Source organism: Coffea eugenioides, chromosome 7 (assembly GCF_003713205.1).
Source record: "Coffea eugenioides isolate CCC68of chromosome 7, Ceug_1.0, whole genome shotgun sequence".
Lineage (NCBI taxonomy): Eukaryota > Viridiplantae > Streptophyta > Magnoliopsida > Gentianales > Rubiaceae > Coffea > Coffea eugenioides.
Window position 1 is genome coordinate 3,563,667 of NC_040041.1, and position 13,085 is coordinate 3,576,751.

At 37.2% G+C, this 13,085-nt stretch overlaps 3 protein-coding genes across 3 annotated transcripts; all 3 read left to right on the forward strand.

Moving 5' to 3' along the window:
• Positions 1–1,162: 1,162 nt before the first annotated feature.
• LOC113778432 (3-dehydroquinate synthase, chloroplastic) lies at positions 1,163–5,239 on the forward strand. The gene is made up of 8 exons (XM_027323840.1): positions 1,163–1,669; positions 2,639–2,789; positions 2,872–3,039; positions 3,156–3,382; positions 3,878–4,001; positions 4,450–4,512; positions 4,632–4,775; positions 4,879–5,239. Exons 1-8 carry the CDS (start codon positions 1,344–1,346, stop codon positions 5,008–5,010), a joined length of 1,335 nt encoding a protein of 444 aa, XP_027179641.1. The 5' UTR covers positions 1,163–1,343; the 3' UTR covers positions 5,011–5,239.
• Positions 5,240–7,204: 1,965 nt separating this feature from the next.
• Positions 7,205–10,082, forward strand: LOC113778434 (rac-like GTP-binding protein RHO1). The gene is made up of 8 exons (XM_027323845.1): positions 7,205–7,346; positions 7,666–7,941; positions 8,530–8,617; positions 8,717–8,826; positions 8,913–8,976; positions 9,313–9,377; positions 9,471–9,536; positions 9,620–10,082. The coding sequence occupies exons 2-8, from the start codon at positions 7,843–7,845 to the stop codon at positions 9,719–9,721; spliced, it is 594 nt and encodes a 197-aa protein (XP_027179646.1). The 5' UTR covers positions 7,205–7,346; positions 7,666–7,842; the 3' UTR covers positions 9,722–10,082.
• Positions 10,083–11,618: 1,536 nt separating this feature from the next.
• Positions 11,619–12,913, forward strand: LOC113778435 (ubiquitin-conjugating enzyme E2 28-like). The gene is made up of 4 exons (XM_027323846.1): positions 11,619–11,970; positions 12,126–12,253; positions 12,423–12,527; positions 12,614–12,913. The coding sequence occupies exons 1-4, from the start codon at positions 11,901–11,903 to the stop codon at positions 12,755–12,757; spliced, it is 447 nt and encodes a 148-aa protein (XP_027179647.1). The 5' UTR covers positions 11,619–11,900; the 3' UTR covers positions 12,758–12,913.
• The last annotated feature ends 172 nt before the right edge of the window (positions 12,914–13,085 follow it).

Sequence of the window (13,085 nt, forward strand, 5' to 3'; positions counted from 1 at the left end):
TACTTAAGTAATGACAGTTGATATAAACAACTTTTTATCATCTTTTAAATTTTTTATTTTGTTTTTACAAAAATTAATTTTTATCCTAATCACTTAATCATATTTTGTTAATATAACTATTCATAATCATTCTAAGTATTGTAACCACCAAATTACTATAACCATATAAACCAAAGTTTTTTCATGAAAATTTTATATAAATTCTTTGTAGGTAACAAACAAAATTTATACAAAATTGATTCATTTTAATTGTTCCCTAATTGCACACACATTGGATGTGCCTTATCACTAGTATTAATTACTACTATTACACACAAATAATATCCGGGTTATTGTACATTGTACATTATTTGATGTACAATTATATTGTATTGTTATATTCAACGTAAAAATAGTGTACATGAATAAAATACTTGGCATATATTTAGTGCAGTATTATAATATACTTGTACACCAAAAATTCGAACACGTACAACAATTGAATAGAATTGCACAAAACATAATCGCATTGAATCCTTGTCCTCATTGTTTAGGTTGGACTAATGAGTTTATGTTACAAGTGTGTATGTCTATATATATATATATATATATATATATATATATATATATATTAACGATTCACCAATGAGTTTATGTTATAAGTGTGCGTGTCTATATATATATATTAACAATTCGAACCACTTTGAATTGCGGATTCTAGTTTTGATTCAAATTTTTTACGAATTTGAACCGAAACTTTAATTATGGTCATGTCCGTACTCTTCATGTCATATTCAAATTCCCGTTCAACAAATAACATAGTTTCGATTCAAATTTTTGATGAATTTAAACCGAAACTTTAATCACGATTATGATCATAACTTTATACTCTCCATATCTGATTCAAATTACAGTTCAACAAATAACATGTCCAGTTCTGAAATCTGAACCGTAGCCACGACTAGGTGTGGGAACTGGGAAGGAGTAACCTGTGTATGAAAGACCATAAAAGCAAAATTGGAGCAATAATGCAAACTTAAGGCTACCTGCAAACCACCAAAATCGCTAATGACCATTGTAGGCCCGTTAGGCCCTTGGCAATCTTGTGCCAGAGAAAGCCCTCACCGGACCTACAAGAATGTCCTTTCCTTTTCACCACATTTGCCCTTCACCTACCAACTCCATTTCCCACGTCCTCTGTTTCTCTTCTCCCACCCACCGCCTAGCAGCAGGCAATCACCAAATCAGTTTTTTTTTTTTTTAACTTATTAGACTTAGCCGACGCCATCACATTTTATTAGTCCTCTTCCATTGTACCTACTCTCCGGACCCCCTTTTCTCAGCCTCCCACCATCCTTATTCCGATGGCTTCTTCTTTCTGCACCAAAAGCGCTCTTTCTTTCTCAACCAAACACGAAAACATTTCTACTTCTTTCCTGATAAAACCAATCATCCAACGTGACTTCCTCGTGCGGTTCCCAAGGTCCCGTTCTTTTTCTTCCCCTGCTCGCCTGGAGTTAAATGCAACCAAATTGAGGGTGTCTGCCAGTTCAGCCACTCCGGTGATGGATCAGCCTCCGAGTGAAACCACTTCTACAGCTCCCACAATCGTTGAAGTTGATTTGGGCAATCGGAGCTACCCGATTTATATTGGGTCCGGACTTCTTAATCAGCCTGACCTTCTCCAAAGGTACCTGATCTTAGTCACTCTTAAATGCTAGTAGTTTTGCTCGTAGTACTATTTTATTTGAGCTATCACTGTGAGAACTAGGATATCAATTTTGCTACACTTTTTTGTAAATTTATGGTCAAGCTCTCCGATTTATCCACGAATTTTTGTTTAGCGTAGTGTTGAGGGAGAGGGAAGGGCTAAAGATTCGAACTTTGTCGCACTGAATTCCCTGACAACTATTTGTTATCCAATAACACTCCATCCTGAAGAAGATGAAATGCAAAGCAAAAAAATTTGTTGGATTATACTGTGGAGTCAAGTTTCATTTTTTTCCATGTTCGTAATGGAAAGATTATTTGCAAGGAGTTGAAGTTTCGAAAATGCAATTCAGCAATTTAGTTTTTTTTTTCTACTTTTAGGCATTGACAGGGATCTCTAGATTCATTTATTGCTTGCAGAAGATCTAAAAAGCTTTTACATTTTCTTTTCCATTATGGAAGATGAGGTTCTCTTGTTATTCATTGGTAGTTTGATTTCCGTGCAAGATTGCTTAGCACATGGTTGGGTCCTGATGTCCCAAGTAATGCCGAAGAGGTCGTACTAGAGGTTTTGTGTGTCCAATTATTAGACTAACGTTTGATAGATTGAAGTGATTTTATACATACGTTTAGTCTGGCATGATGGATTAATAAACTAAGATGCTAACACTAATACCCTGCTTAAACTTAGGTGAGTGATGTTGAGGGGATACAAAGTTGCCTGCTCATTTTTTAAGCCCTTGAATTAGATGCTAGGCGTTCTGGACAATATTGAAGAAGGCTATTAGATGGAAGTCATGTGTGTTCATAATGGTTTCAGTACTTGGGGAAATAACTTGTGCATTCTGGAATGACAATTTATGTTGGATATTAGTTGCTCCATTAACCGGCTCTTCTTCTTTGTATTTTCTGTCTTTGGTTGATTATTAAGCTTTCTGATTTCATGTAGGCATGTCCACGGCAAGAAAGTCTTGGTTGTAACTAATACCACCATCGCGCCATTATATCTAGATAAAACAATTAGGGCGTTGACAGATGGAAATTCGAATGTTACTGTTGATAGTGTTATTTTGCCGGATGGTGAGAAGTACAAGAACATGGTATGCACTCTGATTCTGTGCAAGAACCTACAAAATTAGGTGTTTCAGCAAAATAAACGCATTTTGTTATTGTGATTTCTAGGAAACTCTTATGAAAGTCTTTGATAAAGCAATTGAGACAAGAATGGATAGACGCTGTACATTTGTTGCCCTTGGTGGAGGAGTCATAGGTGACATGTGTGGATATGCTGCTGCTGCTTACCTCCGTGGTGTGAATTTCATTCAGATTCCTACCACGGTTATGGCGCAGGTGGGCTCAAGCTATGACATTTCTGATAATTCTTTGTTTCTTTTGCATTCTCTCAAAATTCCTTTTTTCTTTGTTCTGCCTCCATACTTAATGTTGTTTCTATTGCTCTCTATTAGGTTGATTCTTCTGTTGGTGGTAAAACTGGAATAAACCATCCACTTGGTAAAAATATGATTGGTGCATTTTACCAACCACAATGTGTACTGATAGACACCGACACACTAAACACATTGCCAGATAGAGAACTAGCATCAGGGCTTGCAGAAGTCATAAAGTATGGGCTTATAAGAGATGCAGATTTCTTTGAGTGGCAAGAGAAGAACTTACCAGCATTACTGGCAAGGTTAGTATATTATGACCATCATCACCGCCTTCCTCTTCTATTTACATCCAAAAATATGTAACCCTTAGTTGAAATGATGTAACTGCATGGTTTTCGGATGGCTTTCTAGTTGCTCAGTTGATGCACATCCTATTTCCTGGCATGACATGGTACAGGATTAGTGATACAGATATAGCTATTGAGTGACTTCTTTTACTCTAAGAAGTGTGTTGTTTCAGTGGAGGATATCCACAAAAGAAAATGGCACGAGAGATGTAAATCAGTTGTGAACCCTTCAAAGAGAATGTGTTCCACCAGCATGCTATTCATTTTTTATGTTTAATGATGATTTTTTGTGTCCGTTCTTTTATTTTTGGTTATGAGTTATGACTGCAAGCTGATTGGTGACCCAGTAAACTTTAACTTAGAGAAAGCCTCTCTAATCATGCTTTACATTCCAAATATAAAATTGTCGTTGTGGCTCTAATAGATTTTGACATGTCCACTTCTTTGTAGGGATCCTAGTGCTCTTGCTTATGCTATTAAGCGTTCTTGTGAGAACAAAGCTGAGGTAGTCTCTCAAGATGAAAAGGAAAGTGGATTGAGGGCAACCTTGAACTTGGGTCATACATTTGGTCATGTAAGTTGAAGGTTCCCAAGAGAGGATCACATTACATTTTCTTACTCTGATCATCCTTCTTTCCATATGTTTGCACAGTGAATTTGATTAAGACACTTTAGCACTTAGTTATCTTTTAGTTTTTGTTCTGTTCAAGTCCAAGTATGTCTCATATGCTTGATGTAATGCTGTATTTCTTAGTCTCACAATGAATCCTTTGATTTGACCCAAAAGCGGGGAGAGTGAAGTCATGGAGTTGTGACATTCTGTGAGAGCATTTAGTCTATTACAAGCAAGATGACTTTGTGCTTTATTAAGTTTCTGAAGAACTGTGTATACATTCTTTATTGGTGGTCTAGATGAACTATTACATTTGTCTTTTCCTTGACTGGAATCATCGTTAACATCATTATTGGCCTTTTTGGTCATTGCTGTAGTTTGTTCTTGCTAATAAAAGCAACTTTTACAGGCAATAGAGACTGGTTTTGGTTATGGGCAGTGGCTGCATGGAGAAGCTGTTGCTGCTGGCACGGTAATTGACCCTTTATTTTCCAAGAGAGCTGCTCCATATTGTCTGACAGTGGGAGGAGCGGAGATTGAATTCTTGATGACGTAATTTTTACTAAAGGGCGTTGATTTTTGAACTTCCAGGTTATGGCTGTTGATATGTCGTACCGCTTGGGCTGGATTGAAGATTCACTTGTAAAGCAAGTTGATAGAATCTTAAAACAGGCAAAGCTCCCCACTGCACCTCCAGAAACCATGACGGTGGAGATGTTCAAATCTGTCATGGCGGTAAGAGATTTAAACTGCTTGTCTTATTGTTCACCATCACCCTAATTTATGTGCTTCAATGTTCTAGTACATCCTTTTTACCCCCCTCCCCCTGATTTGGCAGGTTGATAAGAAGGTGGCGGACGGGCTGCTGAGGCTCATCCTTTTGAAAGGTCCTCTAGGCAGTTGTGTCTTTACTGGTGACTATGATAGAAAGGCCCTTGATGAAACATTACGTGCATTTTGCAAGTCATGAAAAAGCCGGCCAGTGTTGGCCTCAACCGCTGTTTTTAAGATATGTCAATTGATGTAGCAACACGTATATGTGCTACAAAATTTTCCTGTATTTTAGATAGCTTTACCATGCAAGACTTGGATCTTATCCTACCAATACAAGCTGTTGTAAATTGTAGTTCATCAAACCTCATGAATGCGAATCATTTGTTGGCAATAATATCATATGTACTGATTATTGAGCAACATTAGTTTCTTTTTCCAATTGCTCCTGCATCTAAATTTAAGTCTTCATTCTCAGATCTTTTACAAATTAAACAATTCCGCTATTTTTTGTTTAAAAGCATGTGTGCTGCATCCGTGCATGTATTTGCAGGATCAGGGGCACCTGCAACGGTTCCTGGCAAGGTAATTATGTGCATTTTACACACGACGTTACTTTGTCTGCACATGTTGTAATTTTGTTTGTACATGGCGTAACTTTAGAACAAAATTTTGTGGGTCCCACATATGTTGTTAAAATCGAGATACAAGATGAAATCTGGACCATATGTTTTTTTTTTTACCAAATCTTGGTCATGAACTGTCCAGGAAGATCCTTCTAATGACCGTCCTACCCCGTATCCGTATTTGCAGGTCTGCAGAATCTGCTGTTGGTACTTCAATCATTGTAACTTCAACAGGAGATTAAGGAAAAAGTCTAGTTACTTAAGTGGAAAGTTTTACTCTAATTATTCCTGCTTTTGTACTCAAGATTTTGCCAAGGCAACCATCTCTAAAATATTATGTGTTTTCAGTCTGATGAAAATAGGAACAATTTGCAATGATGATGATGAACACAGGTTTTGCCGTGTTAAGCACTTTAATGATTTCACCTAGGGCCACTAAGCATTTGATTACTACTTACCAGTGTTCAACAACCACACATTAGGATAGAATTTATTCTGGTCTTAATCTTTATTTTTCTCTCACTAAATCAGAACATTATCTAATAACCAAACTTTTTGGAAAATTCTTTGCTAGCTGACCGATTCCTCCCGAATTAGATATCATTGCACAAATCACCAAAGGAGTATCATTCACAAAATGTTATGTGCGATTCCAGCAATATATAAGTCATCGGATTAAATATTGGACTTTATGAGTCTAGGGGAAATAAATGATGTTTTGACAAATAAAATAGCAAGGATTAAGGCACTTGCCATGCATTATTATGTTATATATAGTCCATACATTCATAGTTGTTGTCTCTTTCAAGTCTTACATTCTCAATTTATGAATTTAACTTTACTTTTCAAAAAAAAAAATTCAACACTTGAATCTCGATTTACTCGGGGTTCGAGGACAAAAAATAAATGTAATTAATGTTTAAGGCAAACTCTATGCGTGTGTAAGTAATTAATTATATTTTTCATGAAAATGGGTTTTTTCGTGCTGAAAATATTCATGATATGGTGAGTTTTTTTTTTTTGAGGTATGGTGTTTAGTTAGTTATTTAGTAGTATTTAATTTTATCTATGTATAATTACTAGTATAATTTAAAATCAAAACCTAAAATGCTAAGAAATAGGAGAGCTAGTGAGTAATTAATTTAACCAAATGACCTTTGATACGTAAAGAAAAAGTAAATACTCTTAATAGATAGTGAAGGTACAAAATCCAGTTCAAACGATAGTCGCATATACGTTGTGGTGGTGCTCTCATTGTGTTTGGACAGGAGATTATTTGTCCAAATATTGTATTGTATAGATGTATATAACATATAGAAATGTATACTCATTGCATTGTACTGATATATCTAACATATAGAAATGAGTAGATATAGTAGATTGTATAGATGTATTTTTTTTTTTTTGCTGTATCAGGAGCTAACAAATATAAGGACGCGATCCCCTAAACTACAATCCATAGAGGAATTTAATCATTTTTTGATGGCTATTGAGTCAAAACTTGGTGGTTAATTGTATAGATGTGTCGATATTCAATTTGTGCCTTGGCTCAAAAAAAAAAAAATCGAAAGGTGAGAGTAGGGGTAGTTTTAGTCATGCTTGCACCAAAAGCGTTGGCAAGCAGCCAATGAGAGCCATTAAAAAACGAGGCTTTGGTTGGTATAAAAGCGGGGAGAGAGAGAGAGAGAGAGGGGAAATATAGAGTAGAAGTCGTAGCTACTAAAAAAAACAAACCAATAAAGAAAGAGAGAGAGAGAGAGAGAGAGCGGCGGGGGGGAGGATGAGTGGTTGGTTGGTTGGGTTGGTTATAATGTTGGGTGAGGAGTGAGTGAGTGATTGTTGGTCGTCCACAGCGAACGCTTCAACGGCTTATTTCCCGGCCAAAGCCAACACCAACAAAAGAATTAAGGTACTTTGTACTAGTAATTTTTTTACTTCTCCATTCAACCATTTTCACAAACACCTCACCCACATAATCTCTTCCCTCTACAACAAACACTTGTTCTTTCTCTCTCTCCCTCTCTCTCTCCATCCCCATTTTTCTCTCTCTATACTGTCAGTTTCTAGATCTCGATCCCCAATTTCCTTCCCTACCCCTTTTCATTTCTCCTCCCATCCCACATTCCTCCGTTAAGCATCTATTTTCTCTCTGATTAGGGCTAGGGTTTTCCGGTTAACTTGTTTTTTTTTTTCGTTGGGGTTTGTTTTTCTCGGATGCATTTGTACAGATGCTTTATTGGAGGGGATAAACGGAGATTACAGCAAGAATTCGGATTTCTTTTTCATGATTATAATCAGGTCTTCTGAGAAGATCTGAGAATAAAAAAAAAAGAGGAGGAGGAGGAGGAGGAGGAGGTAGTAAACATTGTTGAGATTGTGTTCGAAAACGGCTGAGGGGTGACAAAATGAGTGCGTCCAGGTTCATTAAATGCGTTACGGTTGGGGATGGTGCCGTCGGCAAGACTTGTCTCTTGATTTCTTACACCAGCAATACCTTTCCCACGGTCTGCATTCTCTATTTCATGCTTCTTCTTCTTCTTCTTCCTTTCAATTATACTGCAGTTTTCTGAATTATGAGGATTTACATTTCCTGCTTCCCGGATCATCGGTTTTGTTATTTGTTTTCTTGAGTTTTTTCGCCAGGGCTATCAAATGAGAAAATTTATATTTTCTATGTATGTAGTTTTCTCTCTGTTTCCGGAAAATGTATTTGAGCTAATAGGCTGCTAAAGAGAACGAGCTATTAAGTCTGGGTATCTTTTGCGTATTCCCATCAAGTGTGTATCTTTTGTCCGTTAACTTGACGAGAACAAGCTATTAGGGTGCTAAAGAGAAGATTTTTGGGCCATTTTCTCGAGTCCGGTTAGGTCTTGCCATGAAAAAGTGCTAGCAATGAGTTTTGGGCTGCAGGTGCTTGTAGTTTCTGTGGTGTTTTGGGATTTCAGTTTGGCATATGCATCATTCCGTGTATTTGCATCAGTGTCTGATTTGGATGATATTTTGTTAAACTCTGTTGAAAGATTTCTTCCATGGTACCCCAAATCTTACTGTTTTTTTTTTTGGGTACTTCTTCATGTTATGATGGGCATCAGGACTATGTCCCAACTGTTTTTGACAATTTCAGCGCAAATGTGGTTGTTAATGGGAGTACTGTTAACTTAGGACTGTGGGATACTGCTGGTATGTATTTCAAATGTTTAATATCCATTTTGCTTTTCAGCTATCAGATATATGACATTGCTGTGAATATGACGCCTATGTTACTTTTACGTGGTACAGGACAGGAGGATTATAATAGATTGAGACCTCTGAGTTATCGTGGAGCAGATGTTTTCATCTTGGCTTTTTCTCTCATTAGTAAGGCCAGCTATGAAAATGTCTCTAAGAAGGTGAGTAGAATATCGCTCCATTTTTGCTGATTTTTCACCTTACTTAACCATATTGAAAAAAAAATTTCTGCTCTTCATATTTCCAGTGGATTCCTGAGTTGAAGCATTATGCCCCTGGTGTCCCAATAGTTCTTGTTGGAACTAAACTTGGTAAGTTCTTTGCTCCATTGTGCTTCTCAAGGATTGATTGGTGGCCTCTGATCTCATTGTAGTAATTTAGTTGCTTATTTCACTGGTTCTTATAATGGGCGGAATGTTTAAATAGCATACTACTAGAGTATAATGCTTATATAGTTTTTTGTCCATCTGGTTTATGGTTGTTGTCTGCACAAGGACGGTACACATTTACTTGGAGCTGCATTTTATTGTTGTCTGGGTTTTCTTTTTCACAAAGCTTCTTCCAGTTAATGTTATTTCAAGTAGATTCCTATTATTCTCTAATGTCCCAGTCTTAATTTTCATGGTTTTTGATCGCACCACATTCAGATCTTCGGGATGATAAGCAATTCTTCATTGACCATCCTGGTGCAGTGCCAATAACTACAGCACAAGTAAAGATTACGTCAATCTATTTCTTTGCTTAATGGGAGATGAGATTACTTTTAAGATTTGCTGCTGATATTAAATTTTCTTGAATTATCAAGGGAGAGGAGCTAAGAAAAATGATTGGAGCACCTGCCTACATTGAATGTAGTTCTAAGACACAGCAGGTATGTTTGCTTTTTAGATCATTCAGTAGATATATTTGGGAAGAATTTGACTAAGTTCTTCCTTGATAACCTCCTTGTTGCAGAATGTGAAATCAGTTTTTGATGCTGCAATTAAAGTTGTGCTCCAGCCGCCAAAGCAAAAGAAGAAGAAGGGAAAGGCCCAAAAGGCTTGCTCCATATTGTGATGGACATTACCCACTCCTTCTCCTTGTATCGCCCGTGTCTCTTTCGCTTTGCCTTTGTCTCAGAGGAAGTAGGGAGGTCCTTCTACGTCTCCAGTGAAAGTCTATTGATCTATCTGTGGAAGTTTCAAGTGGCTCGGCTTTTTTGTAATTTGCAGTGATCTCTGACTTTTTGAGTCACTACTTTGTAGGCCACTGCTTTGTGCCCTCCTTGTTTTGGTTTGCTTTTATGTTTTAACAACCTGAAGATCCAGTTAGGAAAACAAATTTGTTTCGCCTCACTGTTGTCATCTTTGTTATTTTCATTTTTCTATATGAAAATCTAGATTTGTTTGATTTTCTTATGAAATTTAGAGGATCTAAAGATACTCTGTGCTAAGTACCCTCTCCCTCTGCATCTGCTGCATTATTTTTATTTGTATCATATCACGTCGTAGCGGCTGCTATGCCCAGTTACTCGTGTCAGGGATGTAATGACCTTTGCCAGTGCTGGCAATAAAATTAAGTAGCTCCACAATTTTCGTGTCAGAAAATCTTTGCTGCCGGTGCTGGCAATAATAAATGATGAATCAGGAGTACCTTTGCGCCTCTCAACTTTAAAGTTGATGCTGAGGGCTTTTTTTTTTTTTTTTGAAAAACTGGAATAAAAGCTTGAATTCAAGTCACAAGGGTGGTAAAGGCGCCATGCCCCGGTCGTCGTATTCAAGTCAAAATGGGGGTCCTTTTGCTTCTTCTGGGTTCGAAATTTTCCTTTTATCATTTTCTTTCCTGGAGTATCTCTTTTTAGCACTCCCTGAACTTGCCTATTCACCACGCTACATTTTAGCTTTTCCTTTTTTTTTTTTTGTTTTTGAATTAATCTAATCATTTTGATTCCTTTATTTATTCGATCAAGGGAATGAAAGAGCCCAATTAGGTTGAATGATATACTTTCAAAAGTTTTTGAAATTATATTTAAATTTCGGCTTTATGTATTTTAAGTCAGTTTTTTTCGTAGACTATTTGTTAAGGTCAAATTTAGATGTGTTTTTATCAAATCAAGTTCGAATTCAACTCAAATAGATAAAATCTTTGCACGTAAATTTCAAATATTATTGGGTGAATTTAAGTCGCGCTTGAAAGTTCAAGGAAGCATTGAATCTTGTTTATATCTTGTTTATGTATTTAGTTTGATGAGTTTGCGAACTAATTGGTGATATGATTTTCAAAACCCCATCTTGGGGCTGATAGAAAAGGAATAAAGTTGGGTTCGAATTACGACAAAGTTTCTGGATAAGGCTCCTTTGATTTAACGTGATCCACTCAATCCTTTTCTCTTCTTTTAGGGGCAATTTTTTCTTCCAGAACGAAGAACGCAAGAGGACGGGGTTGACCTCCTGCAGTTGATCCTTCTTTATTTACAGAATCTCGTTTAAAAATTTTGAAAGTGGCCACAATCAATTTTTTTGTAAAGATGAGAGTATAAAATGATCAAGATAATGGATTAGAGACTAAATTGGCCAAGACCTAAAAAATGATCTTTGTGTGTGTGTGTGTGTGTGTTTGTTTAAAGATAAGGATTAAATGATCGTCCTGGTGGATAAGGAGCAAAATTTCGCAAAGGCGTTGAAGATGAGGGACCAAAACGGTCATGTTTCCTTTATACTTTTGTGGTTTCATACAGTTCAGTTTAAACCTTTTCTCTGATTAAGCTTGGAGATGGAAAAGATTCAATCATATGAACTAAAATCCCTTTTGATAATCTTGAATATTGATGGCTATTCTGTCAAGTAAAATTCCATTTGAAAGGTTAAATGTGAAATTCCACCCACCTTTCCTAAATGCAAGTTGACCAACCAAGTTCGTGCGCTCATGCTTGATGAGACGTATGAAATGGGAACCAACCTACTATTTTGTCCTGCTAAGGAATATTTTTCTTTTTACAGCTAAAGGGACGTACACAAATTGGTTGGGGCCGCGTACTCAGCTTTCTGCCACCGAATAGATACTTCGGCCTTTTGAATAGGAAAATTGTGGGACGGCTTCAGCTCAAGTGAAGTGGCTCGCATCATAGATATATATCCTGTTTTTGGATATCTGGAGATGTCTCCTCCATCCATCAGACATTGAGCTCCTTTCTTGACATCACAAGCTAAGAGCTGAAGATCTTCTTCGTCCTCAACCGAGAAAATTTGTTGAGGAAATGGCATCTAGGAGAATTCTCAAAGAGCTCAGGGACTTGCAAAGAGACCCGCCCACTTCATGCAGCGCAGGTACCGTACTTCCGAGCCTTCAACGAGACTACTTTCTTGTTTAAAATGATAAACCTTTTTTCAAGGTAAATAAATGATGCCTCATTTTTTAAAGAAGATTTTTATTTCTTGAATAAATAAATAAATGACTGATGATGTCATGTGGTAGCTTGCAGGACCCGTAGCTCAAGACATGTTTCACTGGCAAGCAACCATAATTGGCCCAAACGACAGCCCTTATGCAGGTGGTGTCTTCCAAGTTACCATTCATTTTCCACCTGATTACCCTTTCAAACCGCCTAAGGTAAAAATTTACCAAAACATAAATAAGTTTTCCTTTTTACGTAACGAGAGAATATTAAACCAACACTTCTCTACGAATACTATTATTAACTTATTCATTCCATACCGAGTTTTTTTTTTTTTTTTTTTTTTTTTTTGTTTTCCCAAAAGACTGAATTGAAAATTTACAGGTTGCATTCAGAACCAAAGTATTCCATCCAAATATAAATAACAATGGAAATATCTGCTTGGATATCCTCAAGGATCAATGGAGTCCAGCGCTCACCATATCCAAGGTAAACTACTTCTCTCTGTTCGGACGCATCTTACTCTTCTTCCATGTTAGAAAGGTGGTAATTAATGGTTTCTGTGCGGTTTGCAGGTTCTACTATCCATATGCTCACTTCTCACGGATCCAAACCCAGATGATCCACTAGTGCCAGAAATTGCTCACATGTACAAGACTGATAGAGTCAAGTACGAATCTATGGCCCGTAGCTGGACACAGAAGTATGCCATGTGCTGAACCTGAATCCCCCCATCGGCTCTCCATTCACCACAAAATGTTTACTCATGAGAATCGATCCATTCTCTCCTAGATAGGCTATGATGAATTTTCTCCTCCTTTGAGGCTACAACGCCACGACAGCAAAAGCGTTGAATAAAATTTTAATTTGCTTTATGGATGGTTTCTTCATCATAAAATGCAAAGCATCGTGTTGTGCCTTCTTTCCTTTTATTGATGGAATTACAAATTCGCTTTTTGCATCTTTCCGCAGTTTCACAACCCCGCCCCCCCCTCTCCCGGCGGCCGGGGAACGGCCAAAATGGAAGCCACATCGTTTGCGATTTAA

What these genes read in the sequence shown, in the direction of transcription:
- LOC113778432 (XM_027323840.1), top strand. Translation starts at nt 1,344, where the DNA reads ATGGCTTCTTCTTTCTGCACCAAAAGCGCTCTTTCTTTCTCAACCAAA. An exon ending in GTGAGAAGTACAAGAACATG is followed by an intron (nt 2,790 to 2,871) that starts GTATGCACTCTG and finishes TGTGATTTCTAG; the next exon opens with GAAACTCTTATGAAAGTCTT. An exon ending in TGTTCAAATCTGTCATGGCG is followed by an intron (nt 4,776 to 4,878) that starts GTAAGAGATTTA and finishes CTGATTTGGCAG; the next exon opens with GTTGATAAGAAGGTGGCGGA.
- LOC113778434 (XM_027323845.1), top strand. Translation starts at nt 7,843, where the DNA reads ATGAGTGCGTCCAGGTTCATTAAATGCGTTACGGTTGGGGATGGTGCC. An exon ending in ATGAAAATGTCTCTAAGAAG is followed by an intron (nt 8,827 to 8,912) that starts GTGAGTAGAATA and finishes TCATATTTCCAG; the next exon opens with TGGATTCCTGAGTTGAAGCA. An exon ending in TCTTGTTGGAACTAAACTTG is followed by an intron (nt 8,977 to 9,312) that starts GTAAGTTCTTTG and finishes CACCACATTCAG; the next exon opens with ATCTTCGGGATGATAAGCAA.
- LOC113778435 (XM_027323846.1), top strand. Translation starts at nt 11,901, where the DNA reads ATGGCATCTAGGAGAATTCTCAAAGAGCTCAGGGACTTGCAAAGAGAC. An exon ending in GCCCACTTCATGCAGCGCAG is followed by an intron (nt 11,971 to 12,125) that starts GTACCGTACTTC and finishes GGTAGCTTGCAG; the next exon opens with GACCCGTAGCTCAAGACATG. An exon ending in CAGCGCTCACCATATCCAAG is followed by an intron (nt 12,528 to 12,613) that starts GTAAACTACTTC and finishes TGCGGTTTGCAG; the next exon opens with GTTCTACTATCCATATGCTC.